Raw genomic sequence first — 21352 nt, 5'->3', positions numbered from 1 at the left:
TTTACAGAAGCAGGCTGCCACATCTTTCTCCCATGAACCAGCTGGTGAGGTTGAATGATGGACGATCTTTCAGTAAGCAGCTGGGTGCTTAAACCAGTGCACCAGCGGGGTTCCTTATAAATATCAGAAGCAAAGTATTACTGACTATACGTGCCTTATGTTTGATATTAATGTCCCGACTTCTATTCTCTTAGTCTATGCAGATGGTAGTATATGTCTGGACATACTTCAGAACCGCTGGAGCCCAACCTATGATGTGTCTTCAATTTTAACATCCATACAGGTGAATTTTCTTTAATGTGACTGTAGTATATTTATCTATTAGCAAATTGATGGCTTTTAAAAGTCTAATAGGCCTTTTCCCACCTGTCCCCCCCCTCCTTTTGGCCAAAGCTGTTATTTGCTTTCGAGATAAAAGGTAGTATTAGGACCCAGGTTAGCAGAAAACCTACTCCTGTTTGCCTAGCTACTTAGTATGAGAGAGTAAACTTTGCTATCATCTAAACAAAATAGCCCTGTTGGTTCTGACATATTTCTTGTATGCCTGGAGGAACTGACACTTTTGTTTTTTAATTATCTCTTCAGTCTCTATTGGATGAGCCCAATCCCAATAGTCCTGCAAACAGCCAGGCCGCTCAGCTGTACCAGGAGAACAAACGGGAATATGAAAAGCGTGTATCTGCGATAGTAGAACAGAGTTGGCGCGATTGTTGACCCAGGTGCAGTGAGAGAAGCTGGTCATAAGAAAAATTATACATGATGTGTTTGTCACCTTTATTAAAAGAAAAATAGCTGTTGTGCCGTTTCCATCTTCCCTTGCCGAGTTCTTCTATCCTTTCTACCCTCTCCTTCAGCAAACACCCTGAGTTCAAATGTACTGTACCTGGGTTACTTGCAAAACTTAACTGATGCTTAAGTCCTCTTCCGGCGGGGTGTTATTCACGGTGCTGATGGCAGGTTGGCAGCCAGGATGTTATTTTAAATGAGATCGCCTGTCCTGGCCAGTCTATATCACTTGTGTAGGATTGAAAAGGGAATGGATTTGGAACACGGAGTACAGCCACTGTGGAAACAGATCCACAGAAACATCCGTTCTGAATGCAGGGTCTCACACCCCTGACACGAAGCGTGGATCCCGCAGCAGGAAAGAAGGGTGATCCGGCCAAGGGAGCAGTTGTAACTTGACAGCTCTCCTGGGGTGGCCTACCCACCAGACTCTTCCAAATACTGAAGGTGGTTGGGTTTTTGTTAGCGAAGAATGGGGGGTGGTCATTCCTGTTTAAGAAAAGTTGGAGGCCCTTGGGCCTTTCTCCATGAGTAATGCCGTCCTAGATTAAACAAGCTGAGGATCCTCCCCCTCTTTAACTTTTTTTCAGCCTTTGACTAAATCCAAGGAAAGGAGCCATCTGTGGGAAACCACCTTCCAAGCACACCCTTAGCTAGCATTGCATGCTTCAGTTCTTGAGTTTCTTCCCTTTTGGCTTTTTTGGGCTTTCAGTAGCCAATGGCTGCCCCCCTCTTTGTTTGATTATACTTTGTTACATGGTCGCTTAAGTAGCAGGTTGGGACAAGGCCTGTTTGTGTTTTGTCTTAACGATCCATCGCCACCTTTTGTGCATTTCTCTTATAATTCTAAATTTGCACAAGTAACCCATGTAAAAAATGTACATTTTTCTAAAGTTGTAAATAAAAATAACCTTAAAATCTTGTAGTCAAGGTATAATCCTCATTTCCCTCTATAAGCACCATAATAAAAATACAGGTTCTGGGAATAGAAAAAATTGGGAGTACACATGGGTAAGAAAATCCCCTGCCCTTTCCAGAAATGTTACCATTAAAACTTAGATTATAAAGCTGTGGAATAAGTTTAAAAAACCAGTAGATATGCTCCATCAAGGGAACAGCATTGCGATTGGGGGGGTAGGGATGAGGATCAACACCTGAATGTTAGCCAGCGCCTTTGGTCAATGAGATTTAACTGATTTCCTGCTATTTCATCTCTTAAAAAAGGTCTCACTTTAAAAACTACCGATCGATTGCAAAATGTGTTTTAACTCCTTTGCAAAGTTTGGGAGGGTATACAGGTAACTGTCCACACTGCAAAGAAAAATGCCTTCTGAGCAAAGTCCTAAAGAACAAAAAGGCCAAGGGCTCAAATAGGAAAAGTTTAGGTGTGTTCAAATATGCTTGATACAATGGATACATGGAACGTAAGAGCCCTCAAAAAATGATTTTTTTAAAAACGGAAAATTAGCTCTTGATACTTGTTTGGGAGCGGAAAACAAATTTAGCTAAATCCTTACTGGTGCCTTTCACCCCAGGCTTCCTTTAAGGCTAGGTACCTTAATCTCAATTGTGGACAGGGCTCAGGAGCCCCACTGACTGGCCTGTAAGCATTGAGCTAGGTCGGAGGCTACCACTCCCCATCAGTCGCAGAAACCCCAGGGTCTACTCTGATGTCACAAATTGGAATCCCCTTGACAGCACCGAGTTTGTGTTTAGGGGCTGATTGCACCTGGGGGAGAAAACACCTCCCCCCCCCACTTCCATTTCTTCAAAAGTGAACTGAGTCCTAATTTGGTGGCTAAGTTTGAAATGAACTTTATTTGACAGCAGTCAGGTGTCTTAAATATTTTGACACTGAGTTAGTTATACTAGCAACAAACTGAGATTGCGAGTGGGCAGATTTAAGACTACTTTTCTTCTCCAATACGCCTCCTGAGAAATACTATATGCAAACAGGATGATCCCTTTACAGCCTTATAATGGAGAGCCAACTAACTGATATCCTCAATGCCACATAAAAAAACAACTCACTGCCATGGAGTTGATGCTGACTCACAGCAACCCATTAGGACAATGTAGAACTGCAATGGAGCATGTAAGACTAACTTTATTGGAGTAATGCCTCATTCTCCCGTGGAGCAGCTGATGGTTTTGAACTGCAGACCTTGCAGTTAGCAGCCCAGTGCAACCAGGGCTCCTCAGAACCTCAGCTCTGTGGTCAAAGGCACCATCAACCATTTGAACACTGAATACTGGTTTTGTTTTTTGGCCAAACAGCACAGGTGGGCTGCAAGTAATTATGACAAAGTTAATTAGAGTGGGGTTGGGAGGTCCCTTTTCAAATGGCAGTCAGATCTGAACTCGGGTCAGTTCTGCACCTGTTGGTGCGAAGAAGTGGGTTTGATGAACCAAAAGGTGCCAATTCGAGTCCTGTGTTTAGGACCCATCCCCAGCTTCGGGTTTACTGCAGTGAACGCATAGTGGATTGCTCAGAAAGGATCCAATGGAATGTGTGAAGTTCTTATTCGTTTTGCAGAAGGGAGAGGAAAATTCACTGAGTTGATCTTTGAGACTCCATACCCTATTTAACCAAAAGCACAGCTAGTTCCTCCACATTGCAATTTTAAACCAGAACTTGAAAATTCTCCTTTACCTTTGTTGGTTTGATTAGCAAGGTTCACACCCCCGCCTCCCCCAACAAAACAAAACCACACCACTGCCATCCAGTGGATTCCTGCTCATGGTGAGCCTGTAAATCTTTCCAGGAGCAGAAAGTCTCAACTTCTCCAAAGGAGCAGCTGGTGGTTTTGAACCACTGACCTTACTGTAGCAGCAGAGGGAAAACACAGGCCCCAACTCAAAGGGGCATATTGAACAGCAAGGTTGTCAGCAGCTAGCTCTTGTCAACCCCGTTTCCCAGTTAGTTATTCCCAGTTAGTGACTTCCTCTTAATTCTGCACCTATCACAAAGTTAGGAAAGCTCAAATCCAGGAACCCAATTTGTATATATATTTGAGAGCCTTAACTGTAACTAAGGAGCCCTGGTGGCGTAGTGGTTATGCATTAGGCCACTAACCACAAGGTCAGCAGTTGGAAAGCACCCTGCTCCTCGGGTGCAAGAACGTTTTGGGATGATGGAAATGTTTTGTAATGGTGCTGTCCAATGGGATCCACTAGTTGCAAAGTAGGGGCCCTAGTAGTATGGGGGTTACTCTTTGGGCTGCTAACTGCAAGGTTAGCAATTTGAAACTACCAGTTGCTGCACAAGAGAAAGATGAGGCTTTCTACTCCTTTAATGAGTTAGTCTTAGAAATCTAGACAGTTTATCCTGTCTCACAGGGTTGCTATGAGTCAATCTATTCAATGGCAGGATTTTTTTTTAACTGCATGCATATCCTGCCTGACTCATCTACCAGACTGGAATTAAATATAACATTTCCTTACCTTCTCCTCTCTACCTCACACCCCCAAAGCCCCTATCGTTTGGGGAAGAAAGAAATGGTTCCAGAGGCCACATCCCTTAAATTCCTAAAGCCATTCTTATTCAGAGAACGGAAGACTGGCTACTGAATTCATTAAATGATCCAGCAATGAGTAAGGATGGGCAGACGACTTTGTCTCACATGCTTCGGACATGTTAGGAGAGACCGGTCCCTGGAGAACCACTGATCACACTTGATTGAGGGTCAGTGAAAAAGATGGACTGACGCAGTGGCTACCACAATGGACTCCAACGCAGCCTTGCCTCTGAGGATGGCACAGGCCTAGCCGGCATTTCCATCAACGCAGCAGCCCCTAACAAGTGAGCCCAAAGCTCTCAAGGTTGACATAACCTTATAGGTTAGAAACAACAAAATTTAATCCAATAAGATGTACAGACTTTGGCTCAGTTCCTTTTGCCAGAACAAAATACACATCTACCTCATTTCTCTTCCCAACCACAGGCCACACACTGAGCAGGGAAACAGTGGAAAGCAAACAGCACACACGCTAGCCATGGTGACTGCCAGGTCTGAAGCTCTAGGCGTGAAAATAATCCCTTTACATTGAAAACAGATTGACCTGGCCACCACGTTAATAATCTATAGACAAATTTCAAGTAAAACAAGTACTGTTTATTGTGACTCCTCACTTGCCCGGGATGCTAAATGGTTTAGATACTGTCCTGAACTGCAGGCCACTGGAGAGGCCATTGGAGATATTTAATGGCCAATATTTGATATTCATTCACCTGGAAAGTTCAACATGATTGATCTGCATCGCAAAAACAGAATCACGGTATGCTGTCCAGAGGAAGAAGGGGAGGGACGGGTGACTGGTTGGCTGTCCCAATCTGCTCAGGCATGGTCACCCACGTGTGTGCTCTGGTGCTGAGATAGTTTGTGCCGGAGGGTTAGTAACATCCAATTTACGGACCACTCCTGGCCCTCTGTCATGCCGTCACTCTCTATCTGAAGTGACTGAATCAATCACTACTCACAAGTCGTCCGTCACAGTCACCTTCCCTTCCTGCTCGTGCAGGTTTGCAATTTTAGAAAAGCAGCCTTTCCCTGTAACACGCTAAAGCTGAAGACCCAGATGCACCCGTTCCGACTTACCTCCAAAATCCAACAAAAAGACAAATCTAGGCCTGATCTAATCCAAGGACTGCCCGGATTTCACTTCTCCAAAGACTACCCCCTGCCCCCCACCGTCACCATCGCCATTACCAAGTACCCTTACCCAGTTGCTGCTCAGAAATAAACAAAGCACCATGTTGATGAACTCGGGCTCCTTTTATTCAGGAAGCATACACTCATTATTTTTACACAGTGTTGTTGTTTTTTACATCCCAGAAATAAGCGAAAATAGCAGTTTTAAATATGTTACAAAGTTGGCTTTTGAGGCTTAGTAAGCTTTTTGAGAGAGGGACCAGCCAACAGACCTTTTCAGCATCAGAGCACCTAATGGATCTTCAGTCTTTTTTACGCTACGCTCTACCACAGCTGTGGCTGCCCCGGATGTGGCCGCACATCCGGAACACGGGAAGGCCATATTGGAGGGTCGCTGTGAGTCTCTCTGCAAGGCACCAAGAACAAACAGTTCAAGCTTCCTCTCGTCTGACTGCAGCATAGGGTCCGACTCCTTTCAATTGCGCTCTCTCAAGTAGTGCTCTCTCAGTGTGAAGACGACAATGTGTTTAAGATTCAGAGATCACAAGATCACAGTAAATCACTCCTGATATTCTGGAAATCGATGTTAACATGTACATGTAATTGACAGAGAAGTTATAAATAAAGGAACGCTAATTTGTCTTTTACTTTCTTTTCATGGGTAAGAACATTTACACGTACGGCACAGCTTTACTGGTGGGCATTCTAGAGCTAGCGTCACATGATGAAAAGGAGGTAACAAAATGACCTGACAGCTTCCAGAATTCTGGGGGCAAGGCTCTAGTAGTGTGACGGTAGCCGATGTCGCTGTCTAGACTGGTGCAGATTGTAGTGCTATGACGAAACCCTTGCACACGAGAATTTCTTTTTCAGGGTCAAATTCCACTTGGGAGATGTGTTCTTGCGCGAACAAACAGCTAACGCCCAAGGGGACACAGCAATAAGTGAAGACACAAAACAGTAACTGCACAATGCCATCTTCTGGGGTAAGCTAATACAAGCGGACAGGATTTCTCCAGGTTCCAATACCCAGTAATAAAGCACTAGATGAAATGAACAAGGGGAACACATCGTCATGAATATACTCCGTGACCAGGAAAATGTGATGATCTCTTCTCTGTAAGTTTAGACAGCTGCCTCCCTGGGCACTGACAAAATAAACGAGCGAGAACTCAATTTGCTTGCGGCATGACGAGTTCGTAGTGCCCCACCTGGCCTTCCTGCTTCAGCTGATCCAGGAGGTCTTCCTTCCGCCTTTTTCTACCCACCACCAGGTACCGGTCATGGCCCACCCCGTGAGACTTACTCTTCAGGCCATACTTCTGGGCGATCTGGTGGATCTGCTTCCGCTCGTCGTTGGTCAGCTCAGTGGAAAAAGTCAAGTCCGTGTGGCTCTCCGAGCGGGCATAGTTTCGAATGATCTGCTCTATGTCTCGCTTGGCGATCCGGTTCACTCGCTCCACGTCCAGCCCCAGCCCCTCTCGCTTATGCTGCTCTTTGACCGAGATCGGCTCCCGGATGCCTTCGCCCGATTTGCCGAGCCCACCCCCTGTCCAGCCCATCTTCCTCAGCAGCTGGTTCCCGATGTTGTCTTCCCGGATTTGCTGCTTGTAGGCCTCCTCGGCTGAGCGGCCCCGGATCTCATTCCTGGAGATCACGTCCTCCACGGCCCCTTTCTTCAGGTTGTTGATGACGGTTGGCTGGGTCTTTTTGAGGGTTTTCACAGCTTCCCCAGCCGCTTCGTACTTGACAGTCTTCTTCACCCCGACGGCCTCGGCAATGACTTCACTTTCTAGGATCACCTTGCATTTCCACCGCAGGCCGGTCATCCTCTCAAAGACGTATTCCACCGTCATGCGGTTGAACTGGGCTGTGTCATTCAGCGTGCACACGGGGTTGGAGGAATTCTCATACACCACAAGATCCTTGATGTCTTTCTTCTTCCCAGATCCCCGCGGGGAGGAGCCGGCTTGGCACTGGGAACTCTTGACCGACGGGTAAGTGGGCTGTGTCTTCTGAAGAATCTTCAGCGCTTCGTCGGCCGCGGCATGCTTGCTGGTCTTTTTAGTCCCGTATCCTTCTGCGAGGCAGTGATCTTGTAAGAACACCTGGCAGCGCCAGGTGCGATTTGGCATCATCTCGTACTTGTATTCAACAGACATCTTGTTGTATGAGGCCGAGTTGTTGAGGATGCCGATGGCATCGTTTGCATTTTCCGTCAGGACAAAGTGGGTCCAGTGTTTGGCCGAGGCATTAAAAATCGGCTGGCCAGAAGCATCTTTCGCCAGCACCACCAGCTCCTCGGGTGGCTTCAGGGCCGGGGGAAAGTCATAAGGAGGCATGCCGACCTGACACACCACGAGGTCCTCTCCGAATATGTGCTTGAATTTCCGCCGGATGACTCGGACCTCAATACGTTTCTGCAGGAGCCTCACAGCCAGTTCAGTAGCTCGATCCCTGGACCCATTCTTGCTGCCAGCGTAGCCCGTGGTTAAGTAGATGTTTTGGCATCTCACTTCACAAGCATACCCATCTATTAGGAGTTTCTTGTTTTTAGGGATGTCGGCAGGTGGGATCTCTTTCAGAGGGGCATATATGTACTCAGGATTTGTCTTGCAAGCTTGGATGCAACGAGTTAACATGTACGTGTAATTAATTTTATCGGAGCCAGCATTCATCTCAGGATTGGAAAGGTTCTTCCAGATAGTGGCCATTAGCTTTTCAATAAAATACTGCTTCTCAGCTACCACGGACTCGGGAAATGTCTGGGAGGGTGAAGGCTCGGCAGGGGCTAGCTGGGAGTTGGTCTGCTGGGAGGCGCTGCTCGGGGCAGGGTTTCGACCATCGAAATACATGGTGGCGGTGACAGGCTGGTCTTTTGTGAAAATGAACCCAGAGGAATCACAATACTGAGAATCCCCGTCTTGTATGCTGAAAGAGTCTTGAGTGTAATCTTGGCAGAAGTCTCGTGGCATGCTGGCAAAATGGGTTGGCTCGTTTCCCTCTTTGGCGTGAGGGCCATAAGGATCTTCCTGTCTGTCATCTTTTGAACTACTAGCTACAAAATGGACAGGCTCAAAACGAGGTCTCGCCTGGAATTTGGAACCGGCTTGCTTTTTAGGAGGATTTTGACCTATGGAATGAGTGAAATTTACAATTCATTACAAAGGGAATGTTTCACCCGACCCAAGCAGCAAGAGGGGGGGGTTGTGAGGGGAAGGCGGCAGGAGGAAGTGTACCAATCAAATCAGGGGCAAGTTTTATTGTTGACACAAGACATGGCCCATCACAACCCCTCGCCATCATTTCGGGGCAGAGACTCAGATCGTTAAAGGAAGGTCCCAGCATTAGGAGGGATGCTCCCTTGTCCTTCCGCGTGTAAGGGAAGACTCTTGGTAGGCAAGACACCACATGGGTCGCTACCATGCATGACTAGCCGGGGCTTTCACATTGAATGGGGTAAAAACACAGGTGAGGCCTACTCTGAGTAGAGTGGGGTATTTCAGCATAATCTCCCGTGCTGCCAAGAGCCCTTCTTAGGTTGCCGGCAGGGCAGCGGACTCTGAAGCAACTGAGATGCTGAGCAGCGGCATGCACAAGCCCTTTCTTTTGTATCGGAGCTGAGTGACTGCCTCTCTGATGGCACTGTTCATAGCTCAGACTTAAAAAATAAAACACAGAAAAAACCCCACAAAGAATCACCAGAAAACCACCCAACAGTTCTACATCGAGTTCTTCGCCCTGACCCCTGTGGTACAAAAAGGGAGCTCCCTCAATTTTACTCCTAGATGCTGATAGATTGCCGGGGACACCGAACTGGAAGCTCAGGGGTAAGGGTCCCCCAGACAGTACACTAGCGCTGCTGCCTCCTTGAAACACTGGTCGGTAGGAGGCTGGCCCTTCTTGGGCCCATCCAAGAGGATTCAGTTACTTAGATCCTCAAATGACTGCCAGCTGAAGTGTTCACGTTGGAGGCAGACACTAGGGCATGGGCCCAAAGGGAGCCTTATCCAGCATTCGGTTTGTGGGTCTACTGAGCATTCTCAAAACAAAGTTTTTTTAAAGAAAAAAGTACCCCCAAAAGGTACAGGATTATAAGGTGAAAACTTTAATAACAGTGTCATACCCAATGTACTTAAAACCATAGACTACACTCAGGTGATAAAAAAGTAAAAGAAGAAGAAAAAAGGGGCTATGCTGTGCCTTCAATTTCCCACCTTCCAGAAACCAGCATACTCACCATCACAGGCAGATAGGTGGCGCTTCTGACCTTTGGGCGATTTGGACAGCATCAGATCATATGACGGCATCTCCCCAATATCAATACCTTCAGCCATTTGGAGGATTTTTTCCATCAAGCGTGGGCTGTACCTAGTCAAGTCAATATCATCTACAGTTAAAACAGAAAACGTCATTTTTTTGTTTTTGTTTTTTTTAAAAAAACTCTAAATCCAGCTGGTCTTAAAACTGGCCCATTGGACCTTCTATCAGAAGTCTCTTAGTCAGAAAATGGAAGAGGATCTTCCTCGCCCTCAAAATCCTTACGTATCAAATTATTTTCCTAGCGAACGAGGAATTAATGTTATTGTTGTCAGAACCAAGATTTTTCCACCTAACACACAAATAGAAAAAGAAGTCAAGAAATTTTAAGTAAGGATATCTTATATCTTTAATTTGAATGGAAATTTCAGTTTAACCTTGTGATTTCTTTTTTTCAAATGCACACGTGCATGCAGTCTAGCTCTATCCAATAAAGGGTCAAGAAGTGGTATGTGTTAAGGGTTACTGGGCTGTTACGACCTAGATTGCAGGCCCCATCAGTTCTCACTAAAAGGAACTGAGGTTCTTGGTGATATGCACTGACGCCGGCTCTGTTGCAGGACATTTTGAAGAGCTTGGGAGATCTTCTTGTACCTGAAGACAGGGAGGCTTCTCAGAGACCAAAAGGGCCATGCCAATAAAAACAGTAACTACAATGGACTCACACACATCAGATATGTCAGAAAGAATCTACAAGTTCATCATGATGACAATCATTATTGGGCACCTTTGGAGGGTGGTGGGAAATCCTGTCACTATTCTGAACACATTGGGTTAAGCTGCTGCACAAATACTGAAACGGAAGGTTGTTCCCTTGAGCACTAAGCTGCACCTGACCCAAGCCATGGTGTTTTCTGACGCCTCATGTGCATGGGAAAGGTGGACAGTGAGCAAGGAAGACTGACGAAGAGTTGAAGCATTCGAATTGTGGTGCTGGTGAAGGATACGGAAAAGTACCATGGACTGCTAAAAGGAAGAAGTGTGCACAGAGTGCTCATTGGAGGCAAGCAAAGTAAGACTCTAGCACCCTTTAGACATGTTGTCAGGAGAGACTAGTCCCTGGAGAAGGACATCATGTTTGTAAAACACAAGGGCAGCAAAACAAAGGCAGGCCCTCGACAAGATGGAGTGACACGGGGGCTACAACAATGCTTGTGAGGTTGGTGCAGGACTGGGCAGTGTTTTGTTCTGTTGTGCACAGAGTCGCTATGGGTCGGAACCAACTCAACAGCACCTGAACAAAAACAACTCTGAATACCACGGACTCTCAGAAGAACCATCAAGTCCATCCTGGAAGAAATACAGCTAGAAGGCTCCTTAAGAGACAAGGATGGCAGGACTCTGTCTTACTTACTTTGCACATGTTATCAAGAGAGACTAGACCCTGGAAAAGGACAACATGCTTACTAATTAGGAGAGACAGCAAAAAAAGAGGAAGATCTTTGACAAGCTGGGCTCAAACATAACAACTGTAAGGATGATACAGGACCATTCTATTGTACATAGGGTCGCTATGGGTTGGAACCAACTTGACGGCACCTAACAACACTACTCTGAACACCAGCAAATATTAAAGGAAGGAGGCAAGTATCTATCCTGCATTTTCCTGTTCAGACTGTACCTCAGAAAAGCCCAAGAATCAATGAGGGAAAACCTTTCCCAAGAAGCATCCCGGCTGATAAATGAAGGAATGACAGACTACTACCACTGTGCAACACAATGAAGTAATTAAGCCAGACGATGACCACCAGTGGCTGATGTTAAAATGAGGAGGAGGAAAGTGGATGGAGATGAGTCCAGAAACAGACCCATGCAAATATGGACAGCTGACTGGTGACACGGATGCAGAAGTCATTCAATGGTGCTGTGGTCAGTGGGCATCCCTAGGCAATAAATAAACCTATCGCAACCCAAGCTGCCCTTTGGATAACACAACCAAACTCAAAGGTAAAACATAAAAGCTATAGAACTTTTAGAAGAAAAACACATGAGAGAAAACCTAGGCACACAGGTCTCAAACTTGGCAAGAGGAGCAGGCCCCATAAAAGAGAAAGCAGACAAATGGCACTTCACCATGATGAAAAACACAAACAGTTGCCCTCAAAAGACCCTGGAAAGAGGAGGAAGACCAGCCACGGGGCAGGAAGAAAAGAGCTGCCCACGGCAGAGCCACCAAGTCTAGGATCAAGAATATAGTAAGGCCTCTCAAAACTGACGTGCGGCCGCTGAGTGGATTCCGGACCATAGGGACCCTGGAGGACTGATTTTAACTGCTCCCTAGGGCTTCCAAGGCTAGGCATCTTCAACAGAAGCAGACTACACCTCATCTCTCTCCTGCAGAACGGATGGTGGGCTTGAACCACCAGCCTCTTCTCAGTTACTGGCCCGCTGCTTAACCCACAGCGCCACCAGGGCGCCGATGTAGCAGGCAGCACTAGCCATCAGAAACATGCAAAGTAAACTGCTAATGATTGGTGAGATGGTGTGGAGACATTGGAACGCCCATTGGGACTGTAAATGGTCCAGCTTCTATGGAAAGGTTTTGGTGGGTCTTCAAAAAGTTAAGCATAGAATTACCACCTGATCTAGCCATTCCTCTCCTAGGTAGAGATTCCAAAGGTTTGAAAACACAGACATGAATATCTGTGCACCAACAGTCACTCACAAAAGCCCAAAGCTGGATATCATCGTGTGGCCACAAGACAGACAAAATGTGTTCTGCACACATCAAACAACCAAAGACACACCCAATAACCCAAATTCACAGCCATCAACTTGAATCCAACTCATAGCGACCTTACAAAGGATTTAAAAAAACTCACTGCCACCAAGCTGACTCTGACTCATAGGGCAGGGTAGAACTGCCCCTGTGGGTTTCTGAGATTCTTACTCTTTACCATATAAGAAAAGTTCATCTATTGCCCACAGAATGGCTGGTGGTTTCCAACTGCTGACCTTGCAGTTATCAGCCCATGAAGCCACTAGGGGTTTTTACCGAGTTTGTTCATCCTTACGGGAATAGCCAGCCTCATCTTTCTCTGAGGAGTGGCTGGTGGGCTCAAACAGTTGACTTGAACTGGCCATTAACTGCCCAATGCTTATCCCGCAGCACCACCAGGACCCCTTTATATACATGCAGACAGTAACCTGTGCCATTATTTCCACCATGGTCTGAAGACAATGTTGCTTCAAAGAAAGTTGCTGGGGAGCCTTCCAATAATACGGACACCACTCAGAGTGGGCCCATCTGACATGTTCATATAGGGCCAGACAGCACTCTCTCTATAAAGTTATCTGTCGCTGTAAAGCTAGGGAACCTGAACCAGTTCACAGAGACCTGGTGGGAAGGAGAAATGTGTCTATGTGGAGAGAATCATCCCACTTCAGAATGATAGAAAGACTGTGACAGGTCTTCCAACCAGAATACAAGGACCTTGCTTGGATCTGGAATCAAACCAATCAGCAATAAAGATCCTTTTCCAACAAAGAGCAAAAAGGCAACATTGACGAGGGATTGGCAGATGGTAGGAAAAGACTGTGCACTTTGTTGCCCATCAATACAGGCACACCTAGTTGTATTATGCTTTGCTTTGTGGTGCTTCACAGAAACAGGGTTGTTGTTTCTTTTTAAACAAATTGCCATTTTCCCACCACCTTGAGCGCACTTTGTGTCTCTGGGTCGCATCTTGGTCATTCTCACAATATTTCCAACTTTTCATTATGCTCATGGACTACAGTCTAGTGTACATGTAAATTTTCTAAGCCCTGTGAAAGCAAACAATTAGTGTGACTTGCATGGCTGTGATGTTTACTTTCTTACAATGGTGTGGAACCAACCCCGTGCTGTGTGTGTGTATGTGTGATGCCTGTAATGGTATTGTGATCTTCTTTTTTTAAATCCTTAGATATATACTTCAGTATTTACAGGTGAAAGGATGCCAGGATCTTGTTTAGTCTATTCCTGACAACCCCCTAGAAGCATAAATGACATGTCACACAGGGTGCCTGAATGACACATTTGGACTTCACTTCATAAGCATGCCCTTTTCTCTAAGGCTTCGGCTAGAATTTCGATGATGACAACCCAACGTCATTGGGTCGATTCTGCCCCAAAGCGACCCGCTACCGAATTTTTGAGGCTTTGTGAATCTTTAAGGGATGAGACAATCCCATCTTTCTCCCTTTGAGTAGGTGACTGGTGGGTTTGAACCACCACTTTGCAGTTAGCAGCCCAATGCTTACTGCCTCCTGGGCTCCTTCACTTGTCAACACAGCCTGCTTTTCAGGTTTTTACCAGGGAACCATACTGGCCCAACCAGGGCCCCACATTGAGCTGCTAACCACAAAGTCAGTATTTCGAACTCATTAGCTGCTTCATGGGGGGAAGATGAGGCTGTTTACTCCCATAAAGATGTCCAGTCTTGGAAACCCCTAGAAGCAGTCTACTCCGTCCTATAGGGTCACTGTGAGTCAGCATTGACTCCATGGCAGCGAGGTTTTTGTTTGTTTGTTTGTTTTACTGCCAAAGCAGACCAACCAGAGTTTGGCTGATAGTGGGAGAGACATGCAGCGCTGATCACTGTGCTAGTCAAAAAACAATGTCCATCTGGATCTAGAGTCTTCTGTTAAGTCTACCACCAGGACAGTATTCCTATGTGTAAAATTCTCCAAAAAGGAGCTATCCAGGGATAAAGTAGTTCCACTAATTTGAACTCCCTCAAAGCCGGGAGGCTTTCGTGACTTTGTTTTCCTCAATGTGCTCAACACTTTTAGCCTATACACGATCGGAAACCCAGAGGAAAACTACCCACAAAGGCAACCACGGATAGTATTTGGGGATTTACCTTTGATACCCTCTTCTGATTTCCACACTCCTCTCCACTGCCCCCCACCTGACCCAAGTCATTATTGGATCATCTATGCTGATTGCCACCTGTGTGTGTGTGTGTGTGTGTGTGTGTGTGTATGATGATGGGGGTGTGTGTGTGTCTTGTTTTTCAGTTATGACATCATACATATTTTCTGCAAGTCATTACCCTGTGAGTTTCGACAGCTATGCAATCATCTCTGTTATGGAGGGACCATGATGCACAGTACCATGAAGGCAAGTCTAATGGAACAATTTCAACATGTGCAAACACATACATAGTATATCAACTAAGACTGCTCATTTGCCCAGTTGGTTGCAAATGCTTAAAAAAAAACAAGAAAAGAAAAAAACAAGAAGCCCAAGTGGATCTTCGGGCTTCTCAAAATTAGATTTGAGAGTAATGAGGTTTCTGGAAGCTAGACTGTCTTTTCATGGTCCCACCACGCTTACAAAAAAAATATTTTTTAATATATGAAAGTGCTTCACCAGGTCCAAATAAAAAAATCTGAGGTTTGAGCATTACGCAGAGATTAGGGTTGCCGATTAAAATATTCCACACGGTTCCTAAGGCTCCTTAAAGCCTAAGTGACTAACATACTGCCCTTTATCAGCACCTTCCCAAGTGCCCATCCCTACTTTAATTGGTTGGTGTCTTCCACGCTCTTCTTGCTATGGTTAGGAGCTCTGGTAGCAGAGTGGGCTATGCATTGAGTTGCTCACCACAAGAGCAGTGGTTCAAACCCACCAGCTACTCTGTGGGAGAAAGCTGAGGCTGTCTTATCCTTATAAAGGTTTAGTCTCCAAAACTCCAACAGGCAGTTCTATGCTGTCCTATAAAGTCGCCATGACCTGGATTCGACTCAGTGGACATGAGCTTTGTGTTTTCTGGCTGTGGTTAGCTTCTTACAGGCAACTCTATATGTACTGGGATCTAACTGTTGTGATCCATAGGGTGTTCCCTGGCTGATTTTCTGGTGGTCTATCTCCAAACCTTTCTACCTAGCCTTTCTTAGTCTGGACTCGCCACTGAAACCTGTTCAGCATCATAGCCACACACAAACCTCCACTGCCAGATGGGTGGTGGTGATGTTAGAAGAGCACTGGCTGGGAATTGAACTTGGGTCTCCTGCATGGAAGATGAGAGTTCTAACACTGAAGTCACTATTTAACGTACACTTATGCACTCTACCTGCTGTAGGAAATGCTCACTTCTAAATGGAAGCCGGGTCTGCACCTACTTTTCAAACTCCAGCCAGGCAGGTTTCCTTCAGTGTTATACTTCCCCTCTTAACTAATGTCTCATCGAAGGTGGATAAGGCCAGGGTATTGCCCCTAGTCCTATTGAGAAGGACTGAAAACCAGAATGCTCTAGCTAATCATTGTCTTATGAAATGTGTGTGTATATGTATGCATATATAAAACCATTCTTTTTCAGTAAAAATTGTTCTGTACCCTGGGAGTCAGTATGGATAATTAAAAGCTGTAGATGATGAGAATACTAGCTTGGCATGAGCCATAAAACAAACCTTAGAAATTGCTCGCAGGGGAAAAAAAATCTTGATAGGTTGTTTACGTTAGTGAATCACACACAATGAAAAAGTGAAGAGAAACAGTGTTAGCTATTTGAGCTTTCTGGTGGCCTAGAAAGGAGTCCAGCTGGTGCTGTTGGGTAAACATTGGACTGTGAACCACAAGGTTGGCAATTCAAGTCCACCAGCTGTTCTGCGGGCACAAGATGAGGCATTTGGGTCCTGTAAAGATTCAGTCTCAGAAACTTTCTCCTCTGTTTATAGGGTTCCTTACGTGTCAGGATTGCCTCACTGCTAGTTGACTGGAGAGGAACATGGTGGCACAAACTCAAAAGGTCAGCAGCTTGAACAGCCCTGTCTCTCTGTGGGAATAAGATGTAGTAGTCGGCTCCTCAAAAGATACCACCCTCGGGAGCACTGCTCTGTTTTTAGGAGGGTCACTGAGTCACATGCCACTTGATTGCAACAAGTTTAGTTGGCTGCACTATGTGTGTGTGTGTGTGTGTATGTGTGTAGACAACAACCCATCAGATTGAAAAATACCGTTTGATAATCAATAAAGCAGAGCTGCAGAATGTGGTCTCTGCATTGGCAGCATCAGCATCACCTGGAAGCTTGCTCAAAAATGCCAATTCCTGGGCCCCACTTCATACCTACTGAATCTGAACCTCAGGCTGAGGGAGGGGTATTAGTCGGTGTGGGAACAAGTCTTACAGGGGGTTTTGATGCTCACTGAGGTTGGAGAACCATGGTGGCACTGTCACATAAGTGTCAGACTGCTAACCACCAGGCTGCTGGTCCAAATCCCTCCTGTGGGAGAAAATGAGGGCTGGTTGCGCCCATCAAGATTTACAGCCTCGGTGGAATCCTTATATATAGGCTCAATGAGTCGGAATCCACTTGATCGCAGTGGGTAATGGCGGTAGTGTCAAGACTCATAGGAAGGAAATTGCCACTCTTTGAGAAACAGAATGACAAATGGCTGGCCTCCCTGTACAGCTGAGCTCTTCTTGGCTTGCTCTCATGATCAAAGACTTTCTGAAGTATCTTTGACCTTGGGGGGGTATTTCAACTGCTAGTAAGCAGCTTATGCCAGAAGTACAAGGTGTCACTTTCCACCCACTCTTCCTCCCTCCCAACTGTTCACAAGCTGTTTACAGGTAAGTGAGGAGCCTTGAACAAGGCAACAGTGTGTGTTCAGCAGCTGCCAGCAGGTCCATTCTGTCAGTGATTCTTTGGGTTAGCTAGAGCTTTTGAGTCACTTTCCAAAAGGAAGATTCTGCAGCCTCCTTGAGGGAAAAGAGGCAGAAGAGAAAACGTGAGCCTGGCCAAGTCACCTGCCAACAGGTATGGGAATACTTGGAGTGGGCTTTTCCTGTCTATTGGGCTGATGGCATGGGGGAGTGAGGGGGGATAGTTCTCAAAGTTCATTATGGTCCCTTTTCCTTTCTCTTGAAGTAATGTGGGCCTGGGGCTGTTGACAGTGAGCTCCACAGTTCAAACCCACCAGCCCCTCCAAGGGAAAAAGATGAGGCTGTCTGGGAAACCTTATATGGGGTCCCTATGCATCAGAATCGACTCTATAGGACAGAGACCTGCCCCTCTGGGTTTCCAAGGCTGTAAATCTCTAAAGGAGTAGAAAGCCTCATCTTTTCCCCCACTGCAATTAAGGAGCAACTGGTGGATTCAAACTGCTTCCGTTGTCAGTTAGCACCTCATTTTGCAGTCCACTGTACCACCAGGGTGCCAGCATGGCGAAGCCTGCAGCTGCTTCTGTGAAAAGCACACACTAGAAACCCTATGGGCCAGGTTCTTCTAAGGTTGCCGAGAGTCGGAATCCCCAGGATGGTAACCGCTTTGTGTTTTGTTTGGTAAGATCTAAGTTATCATACATAATGTAGGTACTTCTGTTTAGTCAAGTTATTTGTGATGTTCTGGCAACCCTTGTAGTGACTAAACTGCCCTAACTATAGTGGGGCGTGCTGACTCACATTTACATACTGTCTGGAGCAAGGTGGGGAGCCGGGGTGGGTGGGGAGCGGACATCATCCTGGAGGCCTCTTTTAACACATATTACCACTGGTTCCCGGGCGTAGTGGGTTATGAGCTGGGTGGCTAACTTCAAGGGCAGCAGTTTATAAGATGAGACTCTCTGCTCCTCTAAAGATTTAAAGCCTCAGAAAGCCCCAGAGGCAAATTTATATTGCCCTACAGGGTCACTATGAGTCAAAAATGACTGGATGGCAGTTGAGTTTTAGTTTTTTTTTTAACCACTGTCCTAAGATCTCTGGGTGACACAAATGGCTTGGGTTCAACTAGCCTAAAGGTTGGTGGTGTTAACTCACCAGGCAGCACTGTGGAAGAAAGGCCTGGCAATCTGATTCCGGAAAGATCACAGCCAAGAAGAGCCTATGGAGCAGTTTCTGTGAGTCATCATTAACTTGACAGCAACCGGCCTGGTTTTGTTTACTATTGGCCCAGTGTTGTGTGTGGGTATACATGTGCACGCGTGTGTTTGGTGCCCTGGCTATGTTTAAGGCTGCCGTTCTTAGAATGAAATGCTCAGACACCCTGATGTGGCTCGGGCCAGCAACTTTCTCTTCATTTCTGGTTGGCTCTTCATTCTCAAATACGGTAGCCGTGTCTCAGCAGGATGAGTGTCATCATACAGAACATCAGAAGATCTGGGTTCTAACCCCTAATTGTGGGACTTTGGGCAAGTCACTCAACTTCTTGGCCTCCATTGCTTTAGCCATGAAAATGAACGAGAGCGTAAATATTGTAAATGTCCTGAACATCCTAAAATTGTATGTTGCCTCATTCAACACACCTTTATTGAGCATCTACTAAGTAGGTGGTACTTTTCTAGGCACTAAGGATCAACATGTGAAAGCCAAATCCCTTGCCCCTGGGGAGCTTCCATTCTAGTGATAAGGTAAAGATTATTAACACAAAGGATGGCTGTGCCCCTTCCCTGAGAACCGCCCCCCCAAAATTTTTTAAATGGAATCAAATTCTCTGCAGCCCTTTGGGATATTAAGCAGACCTGTAAGCACTGGATAAAGGGCTCTGGTGATGCTGTGGGGTCAGTGTTGGACTGCTAACTTCAAGGTTGATGGTTCAGACCTACCAGCTGCTCCACAGAAGAAAGATGAGGCTGTCTGCTCCTGGAAAGATGGATAGCCTCCCAAACCCTAGCTACAGTTGCTGTGAGTCAGAGTCGCCTTAATGGCAGTGGGTTGGATTGGATAGGATATAGACAGTTTGCAACATTCTTAAGGGGTAATTACATTGATCAGACTTGATTAATTACTGAGGCTTCCCCAGTGGTCCACAGTTGCCCCAGTGAAATTCACAATCTCTGGAGGTTGAAAATATGCTAACCCTGAGAAATTGGAGAAAATGAACATTTGTGGAGAGCAAATGTCAATCGGTTCCAGGGAAAAGGGAGCAGTCCTGTCTGTCTGTATCTGTTACAGAGAGTCATTCCTGGGTCTGAGTTGGCTGAATGTGATCTGCTCATTTGATTGTTTTCCAAAATCTTTCATCTTTCCTCATAAACACACACACACACACACACACACACACACACTCTCTCTCTCTCTCTCTCTCTCTCTCTCTCTCTCTCACTGTAAGGCTGGAGCATCAAAGAGCAGCTTCCCAGGTGATCAAAGGAATGGTTAACCTATAGGACCTCTTCTGGGGGGACAGGTCTGAAGGACAGAGGCCCCAGTAGCCTGTTTTTAGAAAGAAATGCGTTAGGACCACACTGCAGTCTCCATTGAATGCAAAGAGCTTTTAGGGAGGCCTCTTCTAAGGCACTGAGCTCTAAGGGGCAAAAACAAACTAACTAAAAACCCCAGAGACCAGATTGCAGTCTTCTTATTCCAAGGAGGGCAAAGGTGGGCACTTCATTTAGACAATAGTTACATTCCAGTTCTTTGTTTGAGTCCCGACACAATATGCGCAAGGCAAACCCTGCGGCTAGGAGCCCTCTGGAAAACCGCCTGCCTCCCCAGCAGAAGACAGCTGGGGGGCTGGCAAGTGGAGGGAGGCATTTGATTCAAAGGGCACAAGAAGAAAAGGGTCAGTCGCGCAGGCCCTCACAGCCCTGCCAGTGGAATACACTCTGCGGATACTGCATCCTTGGAAAGCCCTATGCACGTCCCACGCTCCGGCCATCACCACCACCTCGCCATCCCACTCTTCCAGGTGCTGCCTGAGCTCCAAGCCCGGTCCTGAAGGGGGTCATCCCCACATCCTTCGACCTGTTATGTCATCCCTTGCCACCTCAGTAGGCTATCCCAGCCTCCACCCCCACCCCCAGCCCGCTATCAAGCCCTCTGGTGTTTTCCAGCACCTCCGAATCAACCAACACCCCCTCCCCCCGCCAATGCCCTCATCTGTATCCTGCCTTCATCCCTTATCCCCATCCTTCCAGGACTCCCCGCGCTTGCCTCACCTGCAGCCCAGGAAAACGTGGTTGGTCCAGGAAGCAGAGAGAGCGAGGAGCTGGTCGAGGGCAGCCCCGGGATAGCTGTGCAGGTGCCGGCAGATGAAGCTGCGCCGCAGAGCCCACTGCCAGTCGCTTTCGTGGCTATAGCGCCACTGCTCCAGCACTGGTTCGGGCGGGGGCGGCGGGAGGGGCGGCAGCGGCGGCGGCGGGAGGGGGGGCAGCGGCGACAGGAAGTCGCCCCCCAACAGCAGACGTCCGCCAGCCATCTTCTCCGCCCCCACGCAGGGGCCCCAGGGACGTAGCTGACTGCGAGCGCTGCGGTGCGGGCGAGGGAGCGGGGGTCCAATGGGAGGGTCCCGGTGAGGAGGGGCGCCCCGGGGCACCAAGACAAGTGATGGGGGGAGGGGGCTGGAGTGTGTGCGTGGAGCCACCGTGAGAGAAGGCGAGCACGGACGAGCTCACGTCCTGACGCCGGGCACACGCCCGCTGCGCTCCACGAGCTGTCACACGGCGGGCCGGGCAGGCCGTGCCGGGCCCGGCGCCCCGGGACTCCGCGGACCCACGCACTGCGCGGGGTAGGGGAAGGCGAGAAATGCAAAGAGAAAGAAGCCAGCACGCTCTGCTCCCCTCCTCTGGGCTCAAGCCGACCTACCCCGCGTGCAGCCTGAGGTTGTGAGGCCAGAGCGCAAGCGCGACGGCTGTTTCCTAACTTCGAACTCCCGTTGGCGAATCTCGCGCG

General features: G+C 47.1%; 2 protein-coding genes across 3 annotated transcripts in view; one reads left to right on the top strand and one right to left on the bottom strand.

The window, feature by feature from the left end:
- UBE2A (ubiquitin conjugating enzyme E2 A) overlaps positions 1 to 1708 on the top strand; it is a 7830-nt gene extending 6122 nt beyond the window's left edge. The window contains exons 5-6 of the mRNA XM_004710074.2: positions 195 to 283; positions 586 to 1708. Coding sequence (XP_004710131.1) covers positions 195 to 283; positions 586 to 714 — 218 coding nt within the window. The 3' untranslated portion in view covers positions 715 to 1708. The remainder of the gene's footprint in view (positions 1 to 194; positions 284 to 585) is intronic.
- A 3834-nt stretch (positions 1709 to 5542) lies between these two features.
- On the bottom strand, positions 5543 to 21013 carry NKRF (NFKB repressing factor). 2 transcript variants are annotated; one of them, XM_013006528.3, is made up of 3 exons: positions 20620 to 21013; positions 9679 to 9809; positions 5543 to 8571 (listed from the first exon to the last, which is right to left on the bottom strand). In XM_013006528.3, the coding sequence occupies exons 1-3, from the start codon at positions 20877 to 20879 to the stop codon at positions 6611 to 6613; spliced, it is 2352 nt and encodes a 783-aa protein (XP_012861982.2). In that variant the 5' UTR covers positions 20880 to 21013; the 3' UTR covers positions 5543 to 6610. The 2 variants fall into 2 exon arrangements, with proteins under 2 accessions (XP_012861982.2, XP_045154506.1); XM_045298571.1 differs by having other exon boundaries at positions 9679 to 9828; positions 20620 to 20744.
- Between the last annotated feature and the right edge of the window lie 339 nt (positions 21014 to 21352).

Source organism: Echinops telfairi, unplaced genomic scaffold (genome assembly GCF_000313985.2).
Source record: "Echinops telfairi isolate 266 unplaced genomic scaffold, ASM31398v2 ScPeMD7_7427;HRSCAF=8465, whole genome shotgun sequence".
NCBI classification, from domain to species: Eukaryota; Metazoa; Chordata; class Mammalia; order Afrosoricida; family Tenrecidae; genus Echinops; species Echinops telfairi.
The sequence above is the reverse complement of the archived record's forward strand: the minus strand, read 5'-3'. Positions and strand labels throughout refer to the sequence as shown.